The sequence below is a fragment of the Mixophyes fleayi genome, chromosome 5, assembly GCF_038048845.1.
Source record: "Mixophyes fleayi isolate aMixFle1 chromosome 5, aMixFle1.hap1, whole genome shotgun sequence".
NCBI classification, from domain to species: domain Eukaryota; kingdom Metazoa; phylum Chordata; class Amphibia; order Anura; family Limnodynastidae; genus Mixophyes; species Mixophyes fleayi.
The window spans coordinates 117,266,632-117,289,408 of record NC_134406.1 but is presented as its reverse complement, the minus strand read 5'-3'; the positions used below and the strand labels follow the sequence as shown (position 1 = coordinate 117,289,408).

At 45.0% G+C, this 22,777-nt stretch overlaps 1 protein-coding gene across 2 annotated transcripts in view; it reads right to left on the bottom strand.

Moving 5' to 3' along the window:
• RECK (reversion inducing cysteine rich protein with kazal motifs) overlaps window positions 1-22,777 on the bottom strand; it is a 205,308-nt gene that overhangs the window by 74,637 nt on the left and 107,894 nt on the right. For both annotated transcript variants that reach the window (XM_075212752.1, XM_075212751.1), the window contains exon 11: window positions 10,904-11,116. In XM_075212752.1, coding sequence (XP_075068853.1) covers window positions 10,904-11,116 — 213 coding nt within the window. The remainder of the gene's footprint in view (window positions 1-10,903; window positions 11,117-22,777) is intronic.

The following is a 22,777-nucleotide window of genomic DNA, read 5'->3' as shown; positions in this document are numbered from 1 at the left end:
CAGAGCAACAACACAAACACATGGCAGTTTATATCACATCTAGGAAACCTTGCCACACAGCAGTGGCAGACAAAAAAGAAAAGTGGTGCAAGACGGAATAGTCCTTAGGCCCACCCACCCATATGCTAAAAAGGTTTAACAAACTCACACATAAACAAGAGGGGTAGCAGATGCAGTTTAACAAGCCAAGCACTTCAGCGACAAGGAGTGCCACTTTTGTGGCTGAGGTGCTTGCTTTGTTTGGGCCGCCCATAAAACAAGCTAACAATGGGCTTAAGGCAGCTAAGCGAACAGTGCTATCAAGGAACTGTAAGACTGCAGCAAGCTGGCTGTTTAGAGCAACGGAACAAACATTAAGCAGTTTATATCACATCTAGGAAACATTGCCAGTGCCACACAACAGTGTCAGAAAAGAAAAGTGGTGCAAGATGGATTTTGCCTTGGGCCCTCCTACCAACCCTTATGTTGGATCTTAAAAAGGACATGCACAGTTTCTCGGGACGCCGAGAGTAGCAAGCGGTGCGCCCCGGCAAGTGAGGCAGCCGGGCGCATGCGCTAGGATAGCCTGCGGGCTAATTAATGTCAGTAAGCCTACCTGTGATGCATTTCAGAGCTAAGCCTGATTGGCCAAAGTCTGTATATAAGGCAGGGAGGGCTTAGCCTCCCCGCCAGTTATAGCGTTCAGTTGCATGTCAGCTAGCCTGCTCCTGTATCCTGTTGGTGACAACCTGTGGATTGACTTCTTGTGTATGACCCCTTGGCTGGATTTGGACCCTGCCTGTGTTTCTTGTGACCCCGACCTCTGGCGTGTTTACCGACCTACCTGTTTGCTCGTGACCCTTGACCTCGGCTTGTTTACTGCATCTGCTATCTGCTGCCGGCCCTTGACCCTTGCCTTCACTCCGCTTTCCTGGGTTCTCCCTAGTCGGTACGCACTTCACGACCCTCTGCTAGTCTGCGGCCAAGTCTGTCCCCACCACTAGGGGCTCCAGTGAACACCTGACTGGCAGAGCAGACTCCGGGTTGTGCTGTACCGGCTAGAGGGGTTCCCAACACAAACCAAGCACTTCAGCGACAAGGAGTGCCAGTTTTGTGTATGAAGCGCTGTTTGCCCCCCCACAAAACAAGCTACCAATAGCTTAGCTGCCTTAAGCCCAACAGTGCTGTTAATGAACTCTACAGTGGCAAGATGTTGTTGTCATCACCCTTACCCTCATCAGTGTGTACATCATTCTCACACAATATTAATTCATCCCCCGCTGGAATCCACCATTACAGAAGTCTCTGTACTTTGATGTAATTGCCCGTAAAGGTCTTCCTCATGGAATTTGTAGTTCAATTTATGGTAGAGCTGTCACGATTTTGGGCAATAATTTTAGACCAGAACAGATGTCAAAATGTTGTGCTGACTCATTTGCATCACCAATGGGTCTCTTGGGAAAGCTAACTTTTTTTAAAGCACACGGCACTTTATAGCACATCTATGAAACATTGCCACACAGAGGTAGCTGAAAGGAAAAGTAGTGCAAGATGGAATTGTCTTTGGAGCTATCCGAGTGCCTGCACCATGCCAGTATGCCCATAAACTAGCATTTTCGGAGGGCCAAAGTGATGCCCATAACCTAGCATTTTCAGTGGGCCAAAGTGATGCCCATAAATGAGTGTTTTCGGTGGGCCAAAGTGTCCACAGAGAACCACATCTGTCACTTTCTGATCACCTTTACTAACTTTAGGCTCCACGAAAGCAACATGCATGTTAACTGTTTGGCAAATTTTATGTTGTGCTCTCAAGTTTGTTACTATAATTTTTCAGAAATAATTTGAAAATCCCCGGCACTGCGTATAAATTGCAAGGAATAAAGTGGATTTTAAGTTGTTGGTTATTGCCAACACATGTAGGTTCAATTTTCAGTATCAGACTCTTTTTCCTTTTCCTTTTTTGTATTTCACGTTAAATTGACCATTGCTGTGATTATGACAAGCATTCTAAAAACGAACACGCTTAAAATCACAAGTGGGTTTCTCGTCTTACAAACACCACCTGAATGGGTTAAAATTCTTCACCCACTCCGTTTGTTTTGTTAATAGGAGCTCAGTTTCTACCTTTATTTTTCCTTTCGTGACAGAGCAAGCACATTTCGGTGGGAAAGCACTGCGATCAGCATCTGATACATGCTGCGCTATCGCCAATTGGCCGCAGGTCACTGTCACCTTCGAGGTAAAGGTGGCTCTTGGTCGTTTAGCGAGGATTGCTTGATCTGCTTTGTGAGGGCAGGTCATTGTGAGTCTAGAGGAGATGAAATAACTCTGATGCCAGATTTAGCGCCGACCATACAGTAAAGGATTACATCCTTGGTTAAGTGAATTCAGGGCCAGTTGTTCATCCACGATATGGTTCAGTTATCAGCGGTTAGATGTCCCACAGAGTGCTTTCTCTGCCACCAATTTACCAGTTGATTTAAATAAAATGTGACCTATTAATTCGCCACCTTAAGAAAGTGTCCGTGCCTTAATTTAATTATATACATAAAATTAAAGTATAAGGGTGATGTGTAGAAGTAAGACATCCACTATATGCTGTTTAAGATTCTTATATGTGTTTTGCTACAGACACATGAATGACTAAAACCTTTTATTTGTTGGATACTGCATTTTGCTTCATAGTACATGTACACTTACATATGTAAATGAACAGTGGGGTCAATTTTCTCAGTTCATTCGATTGTTAAAAATGGGCATTATGATATGATCCTGCTCAGCCACAACTTTGCGTTAAACCTCCAGGCGGCCCAATGATTTGGTCTGATCACTCTCCTATATCTATAGACCTCTCTGGCATCTCAGACCGCTCCCCGCCCCATGACCTGGCATCTTAATGACTCTTTGCTCCATAATGCGGATATAATTTCCCAGCTCGGGGCTCGCCTCGAAGAGTATTTCGAGCTCAACGACCACCCAGATATTTCTAGGACCACTCTATGGACAGCGCACAAGGCGGTCCTGGGGGGACATCTGCTTAACATCGCTTCCAGGAGGAAAAAAGAAATTCTTACCACGAATAACAAGTTATCTCTTAAACTACAATCTCTAGAAGCCCAACACAAGGCTACTCCGGACCCCTCCATTCTGCTAGCCCTCCGCGAGACTAAGGCCCAATTAGATCTTCTTCTCTCCAAGCAAGTAGCCAAACGCCTTAAATGGCTCCGACAATCCTTCTATGAAAAGGCGGACAAAATTCTCGCTGCGCGGCTTCGTTCAGAATGGGCCCACAAAAATATTATGTCGATTCGTGATTATAATAACCAGCTCCTCCATGACCTTGCTGCCATCAGAGAGGCTTTCCAGCAATATTACACCGCCCTTTATAATCTTCCATCTCTCCCTGTCTCTATCCCGCAGCAGTCTAACGCCTCGTTGATATCAGACTTCCTTGCTAAATCTAAACTTCCTAAATTGTCCCCGCAGGCCCTCCAATCCCTCAACGAAGAAATTACATTAGACGAAATTCTGCTTACTATTAAATCACAAAAAAATGGAAAATCTCCGGGCCCAGATGTATTTACGGCAGCTTATTATAAAAAAAATTTGAGTGTGCTTGCCCCCCACCTGCTCTCCCTGTACAATGGTGTCCTTCAGGGAACCCCATTCCCGCCCGAAATGCTCGAAGCTAGAATTGTAGTGATCCCAAAAGATGGGAAGGATCCACTTCATTGTGCCAGCTATAGACCCATCTCCCTTCTCAATCTGGATGCGAAAATCTTCAGATTCTGGCAAATCGTCTAAACACATTCCTTCCCTCGTTGATCCACTACGACCAGGTGGGATTCATTCCGGGGCGCCAGGCGAGGGACAACACCAGAAGGGCCATTGATATTATACATATTGCAAACACCAGGAGATCTCCCACTATAATCCTCTCTCTGGACGTTGAAAAAGCGTTTGATAGGATCTCTTGGGGCTTTATGAAAGCGGCTCTTGAGGCCTTTGGCTTCGCTGGCGACTTTCTCACTGGCATCCTGGCATTGTATTCCTCGCCTTCAGCTAAAGTCTTGATCAACGGGGGAACCCTCAAACTCGCTAGCCATCCAAAAGGCACGAGGCAGGGATGCTCCCTTTCTCCCCTTATTTTTGCTATGGTGATTGAGCCATTGGCCTCTCAAATCCGTTACAACTCTAATATTTGTGGTGTGCAGGTGGGGACATCGACTCTTTGCGGACGATGTCCTGCTTTCACTTTCCCAACCAGTAATCTCCCTCCCCAACCTGTACAATGTTCTCCAGGCCTATGGTGACGTATCTAGCTATAAAATAAATTATACAAAATCAGAGGCCCTGTTGCTCCATGTCTCCCCCCCAGGAGGCCGAAGTGTTATGGTCCTCTTTTAAATTTAAATGGCAGACTAGGAAAATAAAATATCTGGGGGTCTATCTCACATCCCGATACGATCTCCTCTACCAAGAGAGCTTCCCACCTCTCTTCTCCAAAACGGAGTCTGATTTGGCTTCTTGGAACCGCCTTATTATCTTGTGGCTGGGTAGGATCATTGCGGTGAAAATGAATATCATACCCAAGTGGCTGTGCCTCTTCCAAACCCTACCAGTTGCTGTCCCTGCTACCCTCCTATCCAATATCCAGAAGGCCCTTACTCGGTTTATCTGGAATCATAGGCCTCCAAGGGTCTCGGTTGGTGTCCTGAAGAAACCTATCCCCAGTGGTGGTAGGGGTCTACCCGATATTAAGATTTACTAGTTGGCTTCCCACTTCTCCCAAATTGTTGCATCATATGCCGCCTCAGGTTCCATGTCATGGCTGGACCTGGAAGAGGCGCATACTGCCCTCCCTGACCTGACTCCACTTTGGGGCCTACCCCCTATACATCGCCCCTCGCCCTCTAAACTCCTTCCCACCATTAAATTTGACATTAAGATTTGGACCTCTTACTCCTTTAAATTAAAACTCACATCTGCCCTCTCTACCCTGACCCCCATCTGGTTTAATCCTATATTTCCTCCTGGCCTCTCTAGATTGAGGCACCATCTCTGGACTCAGGCTGGCCTTAAATTCCCATCAGACTTCTCGAAACAAGGTCAGTGGCTTCCACTGGCTGAACTTCAGTCTCACTCCCCAGACCGGACGCTTAGCCCCTTCGAGTTTTTCCAAATCAGCCATTTTTTGCGATGCCTACCACCCAAATTTATACTGTGCCCCCTCACTCCATTTGAGAGTCTATGCAAATCTCACCCCATGTCTAATTGTATGATATCACAGCTTTATGGTATCTTTCTTGATTCCACTCTTCACCCTCAGCTCCCCCATGAGGTGGAATGGGAGAGGGATCTCGGCCCTCCGCCGGATGAGGAGGCCTGGGAGGACACATGAGACTGGGGATAGCTAAAAGCTCCATATCGATTAGACTAAAAGAAACATCCTATAAAATTTACTATCACTGGTACTATACCCCCACCCGACTTCATGCAATGTTCCCCTCCTCGTCGCCTGACTGCTGGCGGGGGTGTGGCCACAGGGGATCTATGACACATATCTGGTGGACCTGTCCAATTATCGCTCCCTTCTCGGATGTAATCCATGGCTTTATCAATACCTTATTTGAGACTCCCGTTCCGAGGGAAGCTTGGATCTTTCTCCTTTGCTATCCTCCCCCTGATCTTGATAAATTCTCTAAAAAATTGACATCACACATCCTCACAGCCGCCAAATCCCTTATTGCCCTCAACTGGAAGCGTATTTCTTCTCCATCTTTTTCAGCCCTTAAAAAACTAATCTGGCATGTGGCAGCTATGGAAGAGATTACTTACCACTTACACGACAGAGGTCACGCTTTCAGCCAAGTTTGGGCTCCATGGCAAATGGCGGAGAGCGCGTTCCCCTCTGACACTTAATACCCTCGTGGTGATCCATGTGTGGCGAGCGGGACCCTGTTCCTGCTCTACCAGCCCTTGAACTTCTAACACATTCTCATTATCTTCTTTCTGACCGCACTGCTGCCTAGCTTTTGTTATCTTCCTTCTTCCCTCCCCCCTCTTATCCCCCCTTTACCCCCCCAAGCTATGTTTATAATGTCTGTTTTATATAAGGTAAAGCAAGAAATAACTTAAAAAATTGGTCAGCTTACATCTTGAGTTCCCTGTGGACATCTTTCCTGGATTTCATCGCAATGCAAATGTCTTTTTATGTACCCACTGTAACTTTCAGATTTCGTACTTTGTATGCCTTGTATTGCTTGACCATTTAAAATAAAGAATTATAAATAAAAAAAATGGGCATTATTTCATACAGACCTTACTGTATTTTAATTATGACAACACATTTCAGGATAGCAAAACTGTTGTTTCTTGTTAAGTCCTGCTCTACAGCTAATAAAATACATATTGTTGCAATTATTTTAAGTAAGATGCAGTTTTTTCTGTAAAAGGTGGCCTATTTGTGATGCCATTCATGTATTTTTCATGCTGAGTTTGCTGACCATTACATTTGCAGTCTGCAATAAAGCTCAAGATGATTGAAAAAAGCTCTGCATCTCGCTCTATATAAACATGTCCATAGTGGTTTTAAGTCAAGGAAACAGAAATGTAGAAAAATGCTTTTACCTTGGTAAAGAAAAAAAACACCTGTAATCAAGGCAAAGTTAACTGTATAAAAACATAAAATTGCCAACACATCATTCTACACACGCAGTGGGAAAGAAAGAATCCAGTCCTTGCCTTTCTGTATGAGTGTTAGTTCAACTTCTGCAACTGTTAGTGAGGAATCTTCTTCTAAGGTCTGTCATGACGATGCAAGACCTTGTCATTCTGAGTTCAAAAGAGGTACCCAAAAACTTTTATGTGTAAAAACAGAGCTGGAAAAAAACAGTAAGGAAGTAAAACAAACTGTATTTTCAGAAATGACACAAACACCTGAGCAGAATCTATCCACGAGTGCTATGTCTAAGCCTGACCTTTCTGATACTGTACTCATAAAGCAACCTCCTTTCACCATTTCTGCAAATACGTGGATGAGCAGCCCAAGAGTAGCCGGAGATACACAAATTGTGGATGCCACATTGTATTTGTAACAGGATGAAGGGGATATTTGTGTAGCTTATGACGGCACTAATGAGGATGTTGATGATGATGATGTTGTTTGTGTAAGTCCTGAACCAGTGGAAGCAGTTCTTGCCAGTGATAAGAAGGTGGCCTTTGTCATGCCTGGGCATAAGATCAAAAAATCCACCTCTTATATGTGGAATTATTTTTACCCAAATCCTGACAACAGTGGTCTAGCCATTTGTAGTGTTTGTAATGCCACAGTCAGTAGAGGTAGGGACCTTAACCATCTAGGAACCTCATCTATGTTACACAATTTGAAGAGAGTTCATGGGAAGCTTTTTGGAATATCAGAAACTTATATAAATAACAACAAGCAGTTCAGCATCAGCTAGCTCCCTTCTCTCAGCTACATTCCAGCACCTGCAATCTACACCGCTAACCCCTTCATCATCAATATCGTCACTAGTGATCGGAGTTAGTCCTGCAACCAAGTTGCAAATGCTAGATGAATCTTCCCCTATCCAGAATTCCTCAGAAGAATTCTTGAGCGTTAGTCCCAATGCTGCTGCTGCTGTTGGAGGTGCATCTTCCATTCAGAAGTAGACCAAGAAGAAGACTACTAGTAGTTAACAACAATTGACGGTTAAACAATACTTTGCAAGAGGAAGTATCTGTCACCCAGTTGCAAAGCAATTCACAGACGCCATGGCGACTATGCTTGTATTAAATCTGCGTCCAATATCCACAATTAATGCAGATGGTTTTAGATAGTTAATTGAGGTCCTGTGTCCCCGTTACCAAATTCCATCACAACACCATTTTACGAGAAAAGCAATTCCTCACCTCTACCAGAAGGTTCAAAAAATTGGACACTCCTGAGGATATGTCATTTGTGATAATGGCACCAATATTGTGAGAGCATTACAGCGAGGTGAATTACATTACATTTCCTCTTTTGCTCACACAATGAAGTTACAGAGCTTTTTCAAAAATGACAGTGACATGCAGGAGATGCTGTCTGTCTCCCGAAATATTTTGGGACATTTCAGGCATTCTGCAACAGCATGTACGAAATTGCAACAGCTACAAGAAGAATACAATTTGCCCTACCACCAAGTTAAGCAAGAAGTGGTAACAAGCTGGAATTCCACACTTTATATGCTTCTGAGGATAGAGGAACAACGAAAAGCCACACATCCACACTTACTCAACAAAACATGACACTATGAAAGGAGAGGGAATGTACTTTAGTCCAGCGCAGTGGAGAACACTTTCCGTGTTGTGCAAGGTGTTTGTAGTCGTTACCAGTGAAGTGAGTTCAGACACTGCTAGCTTGAGTCAAGTCATTCCTCTAATTAGACTTTTGGAAAAGCAACTCGAGAAATTGAAGGAGGAGATTAAACAAAGAAATTACGCTAAGTATGTCGGAATTGTTAATCAAGTACTTTTTTCGCTTTGCCAGGATCCAAGAGTTATCAACATCTTGAAATTGGATCACTACATTTTGGTGACTGTGCTTGATCCTAGGTTGAAAAGATATGTCTTTTCTTTCTTCCCAATTGACCCAGCTCTCAAGAGATGCAAGGAGCTCCTGGTCAGCAAGTTGACGGATCAAGTGGTACATGACATGACAACGTCTCCTCCTTCAGTTTCTCAGACAATTACTGCTAGGAAAAAAAATCCCAAGAGGCCCAGTGGTGATGCAGATGAGTCACCACAACATTTTGACCTCTGGTCTGGTCTAAAAGAATTGCCCAAAAATCGTGACAGCTCTGCCGTAAAATAAACTACAAATTCTCAGAGGAAGGTCTTTATCAGCAAATAGTGGAGCCTGGAGAGTGACAAGAACATTGCTACCCCTGTTTCTGTGTGCGCAATGGCACTTGAGACTGGAGAGTGACAAGAACAATGTGACAGGAGACTGGAGAGTGGTAATGTCACTGGAGAATTTTAAGAACACTGCCACCCCTATTGTTTCTGTTTCAGCAATGACACTAAGCAATGGCACTGACACTGTAGACTGCCACCCCTTCTGTTTCTGTGTGAGCTATGACACAGAACAATGTCACTGGATACTTAAGAACACTGCCACCCCTATTGTTTCTGTTTCAGCAATGACGCTGAGCAATAGCACTGACACTGTAGACTGCCAAGAACATTGCCACCGCTCCTCTCTCTGTTTGAGCAAAGACGCTGCCCAACTGCACTGGAGACTGCCAAGCACGCTGCTACCACTTCTGTGTCTGTCTGTGAAATAGCGTCGGATCTCCGTGGAGGGCAGTACTTATAGAATTCAAAACTCGCAAGATCCAATGACGCAACAATGACGCTTTGCCTGGTTTTCAGGTCCGAGGACGTGCAAAAGTACCGAGCCGGCTCGGCATAGTACTCGGATCTGCAATGTTCGAGTGGGCACGATTTTCGGAACACCGAGCACAAGCATCTCTAGGCAGAACCAGTACTGGTAGCTGCCAATCCGAAGTAATGAGGACGAACACAGGAACAACCTTGTCCGACGCCATATAATTGAACCTAAGCATGGCAAGTAAGCACGATTTTCTGATTTTAAGAATTTTTGCTGGTCAGGGATTCCTCACTGAAGATTTTGCATACAATAAATGGCTGATTTAACTTTAATAAAAGGATGGAAAGTCCTTTAATATATCAATAGGGCTTTTTCTCACTTCTAAGGGTTACCGCTATAATCAGTGGAAACCCCCATCAGCAGAAATATTGCCTTTTCATGGAGAAGCTTATTTGACAAGTATTGGGGCGGTGCTTATACCACCGCAATACTTGTTCTTTTATCACCATCTCAGGCATTGGACCCACTTATCACCATTGCGGCTAGGGCTAATGGTGTGATAACCCCCCTACTTTCTGTTGACCCGCTCACCAGTTTTTTTGGTAGCCCCTACATAAGGCCACTTCCAGAAGATGTTCTAGGGCCACATTAAGTTCCGAATCAGCCACTGTTTGCAGACATATGTATTCTTATTCTATACATATGTATGTATAAAAATAAAAAGAGGGCAATTTTATGAGAAAATAATTGCTTCAGATATATCTAAGAAAAAATGTTGCATAGTTAAAAAATTTAGTCAGGTGTTATGTTCCTTAGCTTTTAATGTATAAAAGTAAGGGACAGGCTAGTGGCTTTCATCTGAGTGAGAAAAAAGAAAAAGCTGAACGCAATAAAGTGGAACTACCATTATTACATATTCATCAACAGTTATTTATATAGTGCCTACATATTACATAGTGCTTTACAGAGAATGCTTAATCATTCATATCAGTCCCTGCACCAGTGGAGCTTACAATCTACAATCCCTTACAAACAAACACACACACAAGGCTTAATATATATCAGAAGATAATTTACCTACCAGTATATCTGTGTAGAAAAGGAGGAAGGAATAGGAGGAAACTGGAGCACCTGGACTAAACCCACACAAACACAGGGAGAACATACAAACGCCACACAGATAGCTTCCTGGTCGCAAGCAAAACCATTACCTCAACTCTGTGAGGCAGCAATCCTAACCACTATGCCATTGTGCTGCCATATGCAGGGACATAAAATGGCTGTCCTAACCATGGTCAACAAAAAATATTCAGACATTCTAATTAAAATATAATTTCAGCCCTACTGCCCAATATAGAATAATACAATTGTGTGCATTATTTAAAACAGCAGTAATGCAAAAACATTGAAGTAGAAAATGTGCACTAAAAGAAAGGTATATAGGTGGAAGTAGTGGTTGGTACTCTGTATCAATTTTTGAGAACTAATGCAAAATTTCTCTCCTTGAAAAAACACGAAAATCGAGGAGTAATGATGAGCATCCCTTACTTGCAGATGATGCTTCCTCTAGATTTACTATGACACGGTTTAATCTGGAGTGAGCAAGCGATTGCCTTCCACATTTCTGGATGACATTTCCTAATATCTAGGACAGGAATATTCATGAAAGGCATCTTGATACTTCCTTTCTCCCATAATTTCATGTCATTCATTGCTCCCTGGTCTGATTGGGCATTGCAGCTTCGGAATAATTCAGTTGGCCTGAAAATAAATGCATACAAAATTAAACAAGTTAGACTACAGTTTTGGTCTTTAGTCTACTTTTATTTTAGGAAAAAAAAAAAATACTATATATACTATATTTGCTAAAAGGCAGACTTTTGTAGCCCCATAAAGTATCTACACTGAAAGAAAACCACATAGATTGTATCCATGCAAAAACAAAAATTGAAAAGTAAATTTTCCTAGTATGACCGGGGTAGGGGAACTTGTTTGTCCGGCACTAACTAAATACAAGTCACTCTTGACTAACAAACTAAAGCAAAATATAAGTTCACAGCAAAGATCAAGATTCCTCTCACAGAGATTCTGACTCTCTCATGACGTTTTTAATTTAGTTTTTTTACTAAGGTTTGTACATTATACAGTCGGCGGGTCCTTGCATTGTCCCCTTAATACCGGCAATGTGACTGGCGCAATTTTAAGTGACGACAATCACACTACCAGAATTTTCTCCTGTCAGTATTTATAGCGGACCTGTCAGATATGTTGTCTGTTATATTTTTGGTAAGCCTGTATTTCTTACATGTGGGGATTGTAGTCATCGGTATGTTAGTGTCGGTATAATTATTGCCTTAATTTTCATAATCGTAATAATGACTACCACCGTGCATGACAGAGGAGTGGTGAATAGGTTTGCACAGCAATGGTGGTATTTGGAGGGGAGGACAGTACGGGGCAGCCTAGCACTTGAAAAGCAGTATGCATGCCCCCGAGATGTTTGGCCACACCCCATTGTAGTGACAATGCCCCATTGTACTGCAGCCAGGCCCCCTGCCCGATGCCAGCAACCCAAATGTTGGTAAGTATGGATCTGTAATTGTCACGGGCACTAGGAGTCTTTACCCAGGGATCACCAGGTGGTAGGCTTACCAGAGCAATGTAGGTGGTAATAGGGTACTCTGGTAGCAGGGTGATCACGGAACAGTAAATAGCAGATGATGAGATGCTCAGGAAAGTCTATGACTAGCAACACTGGTAATATGGAGGTAATAGTACACGAGGAACTGTATGGACAAGGACACGTGAAGGTAGTCAGTGGTCTGCGATAGCAAGTTGTACCACTGCTATAGTGAGGAGGAATGTCCAACAGAAACGAGGAGGTGATGAGAGTCAGCGGTCTGCGGATAGCAAGTTGTACCGCTGTCTGGGTGAAGGAATGGAATCCAAGTGGAGGTATCCGGGGAGTCAGTGGTCTGCGATAGCAAGTTGCACCACTGCTATGTGAGAGGATACTGGAACAGGTGATACTGGAAACAGGAATCAGTGGTCTGCTACTAGCAAGTTGTACCACTGAATATATATGTGAGGAGGTGCACGGGGAGAGACTGCAACACAGGGTAAACACGGCACCTTAACACGATCCACAGCAATATGCACAATATAGATATGTATATATGAATGACTGAACAGCACTGCAAATATGAAAAGTCTCTTGAAGTAATCCGGCACAAGATAGTACAGTCAATGATGGTAATAGTCTCAGCGGATAGTAAACTCCAGAGGAGAACAAACTCAGTCCAGCAAGGTATGCAATACACCAGCACAGTCAATGAGAAGTATGCATACCGTGGTTCAGAAGCAGGCAGTCAGACAGGAGTGCAGCGATACCTGAGCGGCAGGAGGCCGGCAGGATGAGAAGTCCCTGGATAGATGAAGCAGAGGTCTAGTAGGTGCAGCGCACAGGTAAGTAAACCAACAGGGACACGAATCCACAGGAATCGGTAGAACGCGGACTGGACTCGTGGAGGACCCAGGAGAATGGTGATGATCTAGCAGCAGGATAGCGGATGAGACAGGAATCCAATGCTGACAGGCGGGTAGAGACCAGCGGAACACAGGAAGGCGTGGAGAGCGGATCAGCAGTAGATGGACGATTAGCGCTGGCAGCAGCAGCAGGACTCTGCGGATCCCCGGAGGTAACCAGTAGCAACCAGCAGGTGCAAATAGCGATGGAACACGGGTGAGCAGAGTAGACCAGGAGCTGTTGATCACGGAGAGTAGCGGATGGCAATAATAGCAGCAGTCTCGAGGAAACACGGGAGAGATGAGATGAAGACTGTAGCGCCCAGAGGTAGCGGATAGGAATCAGCTCACAGTCACGATGTTGAAACACAGACGAGTTGCAAGCTGGAGTCTGTAGTGCACGGAGGCAGCGGGTAGGACTCAGCTAACAGTCACGATGTTGAAACACAGACGAGTTGTACGCTGGAGACTGTAGTGCACAGAGGCAGCGGATAGAAATCAGCTAACAGTCACGATGTTGGAACACAGACGAGTTGCAAGCTGGAGGCTGTAGTGCACGGAGGCAGCGGATAGGAATCAGCTCACAGTCTTGATGATGAACAGGTGAGTAGATGTGGAGAGTGGCTGAAGTGCACGGAGGCAGAGGATAGGAATCAGCTCACAGACTTGATGATAAACAGGTGAGTAGATGTGGAGAGTGGCTGAAGTGCACGGAGGCAGCGGATAGGAATCAGCAAACAGTCACAATGATATGAGATAGAGTTGAAGTGGCTTAGAAGACTGTAGTGCACGGAGGCAGCGGATAGGAATCAGCTAACAGTCACGATGATACAATTGATGGTAGAAGTGGTATGGGAACCACAGTAGTAGAAGTGGTTTGGAAACCACAGAGGTAGAAGTGGTTTGGAAACCACAGGAATCAGCAGCGCTGAACAAACAAGGAAACACCTTCAGAGACTCATGGGGAATGAGACTCCAAGATCAGGCAACGTGGTGTTGACCACAGGTGCTTAATATAGGGAGTGTTGCCTGATCTGCCAATTAAGTTAAAGGGACATACACTGAAGGGTAGGAAAGGGCTGCGCATGCGCAGACCCTCAGGATGGAGGACGGCCACGGTTCCTAAATGTCCGGGAAGAGGCACTCACGGTCCGGTGAGTGACAGTACCCCCCCTTTTAAAGGTGGGCACAGAACGCCTGGAACCGGGCTTGTCCGGATTTTTGGAATAAAACTTCTTCAAAAGGGCAGGAGCATTAAGATCTTCAGCTTTGATCCAAGAGCGCTCCTCAGGACCAAAGCCCTTCCAATGAACGAGGAAACGGAGGACTCCTCGCGAAATTTTTGCATCCAATACCTCAGTAATCTCGAAATCCTCCTCCTGATGAACTTGAACTGGCTGCGGAGCTGAGGGAGGAGTTGAGAAACGGTTGATGATAAGAGGTTTGAGCAAGGACACATGGAAAGCATTGGAAATCCGAAGATTCTTAGGAAGAAGAAGTTTAACACATACTGGATTGATTATTTGGATGATCCTATATGGACCAATAAAACGAGGGGCGAATTTCATAGATGGGACCTTCAAACGAATATTTTTGGTAGATAACCAGACACGATCTCCAATTTTTAGTGGTGGAATAGCCCGCCTCTTTTTATCTGCAAACGACTTATATTTGTTAGATGTCTTCTTTAAACAGGTTTTGACCTGAGACCAGATATTTTTGAAGGTCTGACAAACAGTCACCACAGCAGGAACTTGGGTGGGCGGGAAGGGCAGGAAATTCCGGAAAAGACGGATGGTGACCGTAGACCACAAAAAATGGAGTTTTGGATGATGACTCATGGTACATGTTGTTATGGGCGAATTCAGCCCAGGGAAGCAATTCTACCCAGTTGTCTTGATTGGCTGAAGAGAACATCCTTATAAAAGTCTCAAGATCTTGATTGACTCGTTCAGTTTGTCCGTTAGATTGCGGATGGTAAGAAGATGAGAGTGCTAATCGTATGCCCAAGGTTTTACAAAGGGCTCGCCAGAATCTGGAAACGAATTGTACTCCTCTATCAGACACAATCTCCGACGGACATCCATGGATACGGAAGATCTCTTTAATGAAATGTTCAGCCAGAATAGACGAGGAAGGCAAACCAGACAGAGGGACGAAATGAGCCATCTTCGAAAATCTGTCCACCACCACCCAAATAGTATTATGATTCTTACTAGGTGGTAAATCAGTAACGAAATCCATACTAATATGGGTCCATGGTTTGGACGGAATGGGTAGTGGTCGCAGCAACCCTGCTGGAGTTCTGCGGGAGGATTTGAACTGGGAACATAACTCACAGGAAGCAATGAACTCTTTGACGTCTCTCCTCATTGAAGGCCACCAGTAAGTTCGAGAGAGAATCTCAAAGGTCTTGTGTTCACCGGCGTGTCCAGAAAAACGGGAGGCATGGAACCACGAAAGGATTTTCCTCCTTAGAGTAGGAGGTACAAGGGTCTTCCCAAATGGTAGCATTTTGGTGGATGAAGCAGCCAGTGAGATACATTTGGGATCTAGAATAGTATGGTTGGAAACCTCTTCTACATCAGAGGACGTCACAAAAGCTCTAGACAGAGCGTCAGCTTTTTTGTTCTTGGCAGCTGGTTTGAAGGTTATAATTAATTCAAAACGTGAAAAGAAAAGAGACCATCTTGCTTGACGAGGGTTCAAGCATTGGGCAGACTGGAGATATGACAAGTTCTTATGATCCGTGAAGATCGTCACCGGATGGCGAGCTCCTTCCAATAAGTATCTCCATTCCTCTAATGCAGCTTTAATAGCCAGTAACTCCTTGTCCCCGATAGTATAATTCTTCTCTGCGGGCAGAAGACCCCGAGAATAGAAGGCACAAGGATGGAATTTTTGCTGTTCCGAGCGTTGGGAGAGAATGGCTCCCAGGCCCACATTAGAGGCATCTACTTCTAGGAAGAAGGGAAGTGTCACATCAGGCTGTCGAAGAATTGGAGCCGAGGAGAAGGACTCTTTGAGAATTTGAAAGGCTTGGAGAGCCTCAGATGACCATTGCTTAGGATTAGCCCCTTTCCGAGTCAGGGCCACAATAGGGGATGCAATGGAAGAGAAGTCTTGAATGAAGCGTCTATAGTAATTGGCAAAACCTAAAAAACGCTGGATAGCACGAAGAGTAGTTGGCTGGGGCCAATGTAGTACAGCATTCACCTTGTCTGGATCCATCTTCAGGCCAACTCCGGAAACTATATACCCCAAGAATGGAATCTGGGGCAATTCGAATGAACATTTTTCTAATTTACAGAACAATGAGTTTTTCCGTAGCCTGGAGAGGACTTCTGCCACATGTTGGTGATGAGAAGGCAGGTCCTGTGAGAAGATCAATATGTCGTCCAGGTAGACGACGACACATACATATAATAAGTCCCGAAAGATCTCATTGATGAAGCCTTGGAAAACAGCGGGGGCATTACACAGCCCGAAAGGCATTACCAGATATTCGTAATGCCCGTCTGTGGTGTTGAACGCTGTTTTCCATTCGTCACCGGAACGAATTATAATTAAATTGTAGGCACCACGAAGATCCAACTTAGTGAAGATACGGGCTCCCTTGATGCGATCGAATAACTCAGTGATCAACGGAATGGGATACCGATTTTTGATAGTAATGGCATTGAGTCCACGAAAATCTATGCAAGGGCGTAATGATCCATCCTTCTTTTTGACGAAGAAGAAACCAGCTCCAGCGAGAAAGGTGGAAGGTCGAATAAACCCACGCTGGAGGTTCTCCTGTATGTACTCAGATGTGGCTTGAGTTTCAGGTAACGAGAGAGGATAGACCCGACCCCTGGGAGGAGTCTTGCCAGGTAGAAGGTCGATCGGACAATCCCAAGAACGATGAGGAGGAAGACGTTCAGACTGAGCTTTATCAAACACATCAGTAAATGAAGCATACTCAGGAGGGAGTCCCGGTGAGGAAGATGAAATAGAAGATTGCTGTACTTTGAGAGGAATAACTTGGGAAAGGCACCGATGGTAACATTCAGACCCCCAAGACGTAACTTGAGGAGTGCGCCAGTCAATCTGGGAAGAGTGACACTGAAGCCATGGAAGGCCTAAGACAACCGGACTTGTCGTAACTGGAAGGATTAAAAACGATATTTCTTCATGGTGCAGGGCACCAATCTGAAGTGTTACTGGAGACGTACTCTGGGTGATGAGACCGTTGATGAGACGTGATCCATCTATAGCCGTCACAGTAATGGGTGTTCTTAACGTAATTACTGGTAGAGACCATTGATGCACTAATGATTTGGAAATAAAATTTCCTGCTGCTCCGGAATCAATCAATGCCTGTGACTCAAAGGTTTTGGTAGCAAAGGAAATCGTAACATCAAAAGCGCAGACTTTAGATTTCATAGAAGATGGAGAGGACTCCAGGGACCCTAACTTCACCTCTCCAGAACTAGTTAGGGCCTGGCATTTCCCGATCTCTTAGGGCAAGAGCTGAGCATATGAGTGGAATCAGCACAATAGATACAGAGTCTATTCTTGACTCTTTGTTTCCTCTCCTCTGAAGATAATTTGGAACGTCCTATCTCCATGGGAATCACAGAGGGTGAAACAGGACGAAATTGAGGGTTTGAACGAAGAGGTGCTTTAGCAGAAGTTGTTTTCTCAGCCTCTCTTTCACGAAATCTCATATCAACACGATGGCAAAGAGAGATCAGATCTTCAAGTGACGAAGGAAGCTCCTGGGTAGTCAGTGCATCTTTAATTTTATCGGAGAGCCCCTGCCAGAAGGCGGCAACTAGGGCTTCAGTGTTCCACTGAAGTTCAGAGGCTAAGATCCTAAATTGAATGACGTACTGGCCTACTGTATGAGATCCTTGTCGCAAACGGAGGATGCTGGAAGCAGCGGAGGTCACACGACCTGGTTCATCGAACACACTTCGGAATGTAGAAATGAATTTGGCACTATCTTGCAATATTGGGTCGTTTCTCTCCCACAGAGGGGAGGCCCAAGCCAGGGCTTGTCCAGAAAACAAAGAGATAAGATAGGCCACTCTGGAACGATGGGTAGAAAAATTTTGAGGTTGGAGCTCAAAATGGACTGAACATTGGTTAAGGAAACCCCTACAAGTTTTGGGGTCCCCATCGTACTTTGACGGAGTAGGCAGGTGAAGCGTGGAAGCTGTAGACACCTGGGATGGCACTGGGGAAACGGAGGAAAGCACAGGAGCCTCAGTAGTGGCTGTCACAGTCTGTCCAGATGTTCCTTGGGAGGTTAATGATTGATAACACTGAAGTAACAGCTGTTGGCGGGCATCCTGTTGCTCCACACGGCTGACCAGATGCTGCAGCATCTCTTTGGCGGTAGGTTCCGTATCTGGGTCTGTCATGGCCTGATCTTACTGTCAAGGGCACTAGGAGTCTTTACCCAGGGATCACCAGGTGGTAGGCTTACCAGAGCAATGTAGGTGGTAATAGGGTACTCTGGTAGCAGGGTGATCATGGAACAGTAAATAGCAGATGATGAGATGCTCAGGAAAGTCTATGACTAGCAACACTGGTAATATGGAGGTAATAGTACACGAGGAACTGTATGGACAAGGACACGTGAAGGTAGTCAGTGGTCTGCGATAGCAAGTTGTACCACTGCTATAGTGAGGAGGAATGTCCAACAGAAACGAGGAGGTGATGAGAGTCAGCGGTCTGCGGATAGCAAGTTGTACCGCTGTCTGGGTGAAGGAATGGAATCCAAGTGGAGGTATCCGGGGAGTCAGTGGTCTGCGATAGCAAGTTGCACCACTGCTATGTGAGAGGATACTGGAACAGGTGATACTGGAAACAGGAATCAGTGGTCTGCTACTAGCAAGTTGTACCACTGAATATATATGTGAGGAGGTGCACGGGGAGAGACTGCAACACAGGGTAAACACGGCACCTTAACACGATCCACAGCAATATGCACAATATAGATATGTATATATGAATGACTGAACAGCACTGCAAATATGAAAAGTCTCTTGAAGTAATCCGGCACAAGATAGTACAGTCAATGATGGTAATAGTCTCAGCGGATAGTAAACTCCAGAGGAGAACAAACTCAGTCCAGCAAGGTATGCAATACACCAGCACAGTCAATGAGAAGTATGCATACCGTGGTTCAGAAGCAGGCAGTCAGACAGGAGTGCAGCGATACCTGAGCGGCAGGAGGCCGGCAGGATGAGAAGTCCCTGGATAGATGAAGCAGAGGTCTAGTAGGTGCAGCGCACAGGTAAGTAAACCAACAGGGACACGAATCCACAGGAATCGGTAGAACGCGGACTGGACTCGTGGAGGACCCAGGAGAATGGTGATGATCTAGCAGCAGGATAGCGGATGAGACAGGAATCCAATGCTGACAGGCGGGTAGGGACCAGCGGAACACAGGAAGGCGTGGAGAGCGGATCAGCAGTAGATGGACGATTAGCGCTGGCAGCAGCAGCAGGACTCTGCGGATCCCCGGAGGTAACCAGTAGCAACCAGCAGGTGCAAATAGCGATGGAACACGGGTGAGCAGAGTAGACCAGGAGCTGTTGATCACGGAGAGTAGCGGATGGCAATAATAGCAGCAGTCTCGAGGAAACACGGGAGAGATGAGATGAAGACTGTAGCGCCCAGAGGTAGCGGATAGGAATCAGCTCACAGTCACGATGTTGAAACACAGACGAGTTGCAAGCTGGAGTCTGTAGTGCACGGAGGCAGCGGGTAGGACTCAGCTAACAGTCACGATGTTGAAACACAGACGAGTTGTACGCTGGAGACTGTAGTGCACAGAGGCAGCGGATAGAAATCAGCTAACAGTCACGATGTTGGAACACAGACGAGTTGCAAGCTGGAGGCTGTAGTGCACGGAGGCAGCGGATAGGAATCAGCTCACAGTCTTGATGATGAACAGGTGAGTAGATGTGGAGAGTGGCTGAAGTGCACGGAGGCAGAGGATAGGAATCAGCTCACAGACTTGATGATGAACAGGTGAGTAGATGTGGAGAGTGGCTGAAGTGCACGGAGGCAGCGGATAGGAATCAGCAAACAGTCACAATGATATGAGATAGAGTTGAAGTGGCTTAGAAGACTGTAGTGCACGGAGGCAGCGGATAGGAATCAGCTAACAGTCACGATGATACAATTGATGGTAGAAGTGGTATGGGAACCACAGTAGTAGAAGTGGTTTGGAAACCACAGAGGTAGAAGTGGTTTGGAAACCACAGGAATCAGCAGCGCTGAACAAACGAGGAAACACCTTCAGAGACTCATGGGGAATGAGACTCCAAGATCAGGCAACGTGGTGTTGACCACAGGTGCTTAATATAGGGAGTGTTGCCTGATCTGCCAATTAAGTTAAAGGGACATACACTGAAGGGTAGGAAAGGGCTGCGCATGCGCAGACCCTCAGGATGGAGGACGGCCACGGTTCCTAAATGTCCGGGAAGAGGCACTCACGGTCCGGTGAGTGACAGTAATATTATTCTGTACAGTGTTGTAAAGAAACGGGCATGGTGTAAAGAACCAGTGTTACAACCCCTTAATATAATCCATACCCGGACTGCACTTTTTAGCCATGTTGATATCCGGAAGTATCAGTGATGGAATTATAACATCTCCTTGGGAAAGTACTTCAGGTTTTAAATTCCATTTTCACAGGGAACACTCAGGAGTTGAGTGAATTAAGCTACCATTGTTATTTCTGTTTACTCCCTATTGTCCACTAGTGAGCACTACAGACAGCTAGGAGCCGGACCCAGCAGGGGTCACCTGAGGGAAGACACCTAGGGAGGTAGGGGAGGGGGCTGGATAGTGGGAGAAGCCCACCAATCGAGACATTTTGCAACTCCCTGAGCAGGCAGTTCCTAAGGTTGGACTATGAGGTGATAAGAGGCTACCCTGGCAACTGGACACGTATGTGAGTGACTTTGGCCAAGAAGGGATGCTCTGCCAGAAAGGTGCTGTGGAACCTATCTCATTGGATTTATTTGAACTGATTTCCTCACTTGTTGGACCTGCTATTGTTAAGGGATCTGTGCTGTACCTATCCCACTGGATTTATTTGAACTGATTTCCTCACTTTTTGAACCTATTATTGGTAAGGGTGCAGTGCTGTATTTAATCCTGTTCTGCAGAATATATCATCCTTCTATTTTTCTTCTAATACCGTGTCTGAGTGATTTGGGAACCATGTATCTTCACACTGGTAAAGTCATATTGGAAGAATAGGCAGGGTGTAGTACATTATACTGCTCAGCATATCATGTGCAAAATTGTACCTGGGAATTTGAATTAAATATTAGCATCTGTGAAATATTAAATAAGTCCCACATATATGTATGTGTCATGGGTGGACCCTTTTGTGTGTTTAAGCATACCTTCCAACATTTACCCTGACATCAGGACAAAAGAAGTCCTGTCCCATGCAAGACTTGCTTCCATTTTACACAACCCACACCCTAGTCCACCCAACCCCTCCCACTCTTGTGTTAAGAATCATTCACTACCCATAACAACCAGGGACACAAAGAGGAAGTTGAAGCCCCAGTACAGCAACTTTTTAGGGAACCCTCCAAAGCACCAAAGGTAGTGTGGCCACATAGTGTTGGGGGCATGGCAGCACCTCTTTGGACATGATATATTATGTATTAAAACTGTGTTGCTCTCTGCTACCTGTTATTCTAACTTTCACAACCCGCTAGTTGTTTTTTGTCTTTATCCTGGAATGTTGGGTCCAGTTTAGAAAATCTATAGGTATAAATATTTGTGAATTAGTTATACTTGTAAGTTCAGGTTTGGGAATCATGAATGAGTTTTCTGACTGATCTAGAATCATTGTACCCTAAGGAGTTTGTTGTAAATGTCAATTCTAGATACATTTCTCAAAGTAGGTATTCTCCTCACCCTTAGTAAGTTGGTTAATGCTAGTACTTACACGTAGAAAAGACTTACTGGAATTACAAAACGGGTGGAGATACATTAATATAACTTTGTGTAGTCCTGGAATCTGTACCAAAAGCCTTATGTATCCCTATATTTCGGTATGGAGTAGTTTTATGGATGTCTCATCCATTGGATCCGGTTTATTTCACAGATTGTTCTTAGATGACCGCCGAGTGCTGTAGATGACAGCTGCTGCAGATTGCACTCTCTCTCTCCCTACTCTTATTTTCCGGTATACTAAAATTTTCCTCTAAGATCTTCGTAATAGTCCTTATTTTGTCCCAAGTGGCTGAGGCTAACCTCTCCTTGCTTGTTCACTGTTCGCCACTTCTTTTCACTTCAGACTTCCCTCACTGCCTGTGAAGATACCGAGTTTTCTGTCCCAATTCTACCCACTTTACTCTGGCTGGACACCCACAGGTGCCTTCCTAGGCCAGGGAAGCCTACCTAGTACCTTCTAAGGTTCTTATTAGTCAAATGGGCAAATGCAGTTAGAGAGTAAAGCAATACATTTATTGTAACAAAAACAATCACTAGCTTATTATGTACACACAATAAATAAATGCCAGGCAGGTTTACCACATCATCTGTCCCTTACCCCACTAGCTTAAGGAGCAACAGTCACCTGGATGTCCTGACTTAAAGACCCATGGATTTCTTCTCTTAGCTGCAGCTGTATTTCATTGGTAGAGAATGAAAACTCAAAACCAGCTACACTGCACCTTCCATGAAACAAATCTCAGAATGAATAGCACCTCTCCCCCTGAAGTGGCTCCTTATATCTAGGGTCAAATTTCCACAGTCTTTTCCCCTCCCTGGGCAAACCCCTGGGTCTCTCCTTCTTAACCATTGGTGACTGCTAGACTAGAGGGGTTGGAGAGGGGAGTGGAGATGAGCTGTGCTTCCACAGAAATTCCC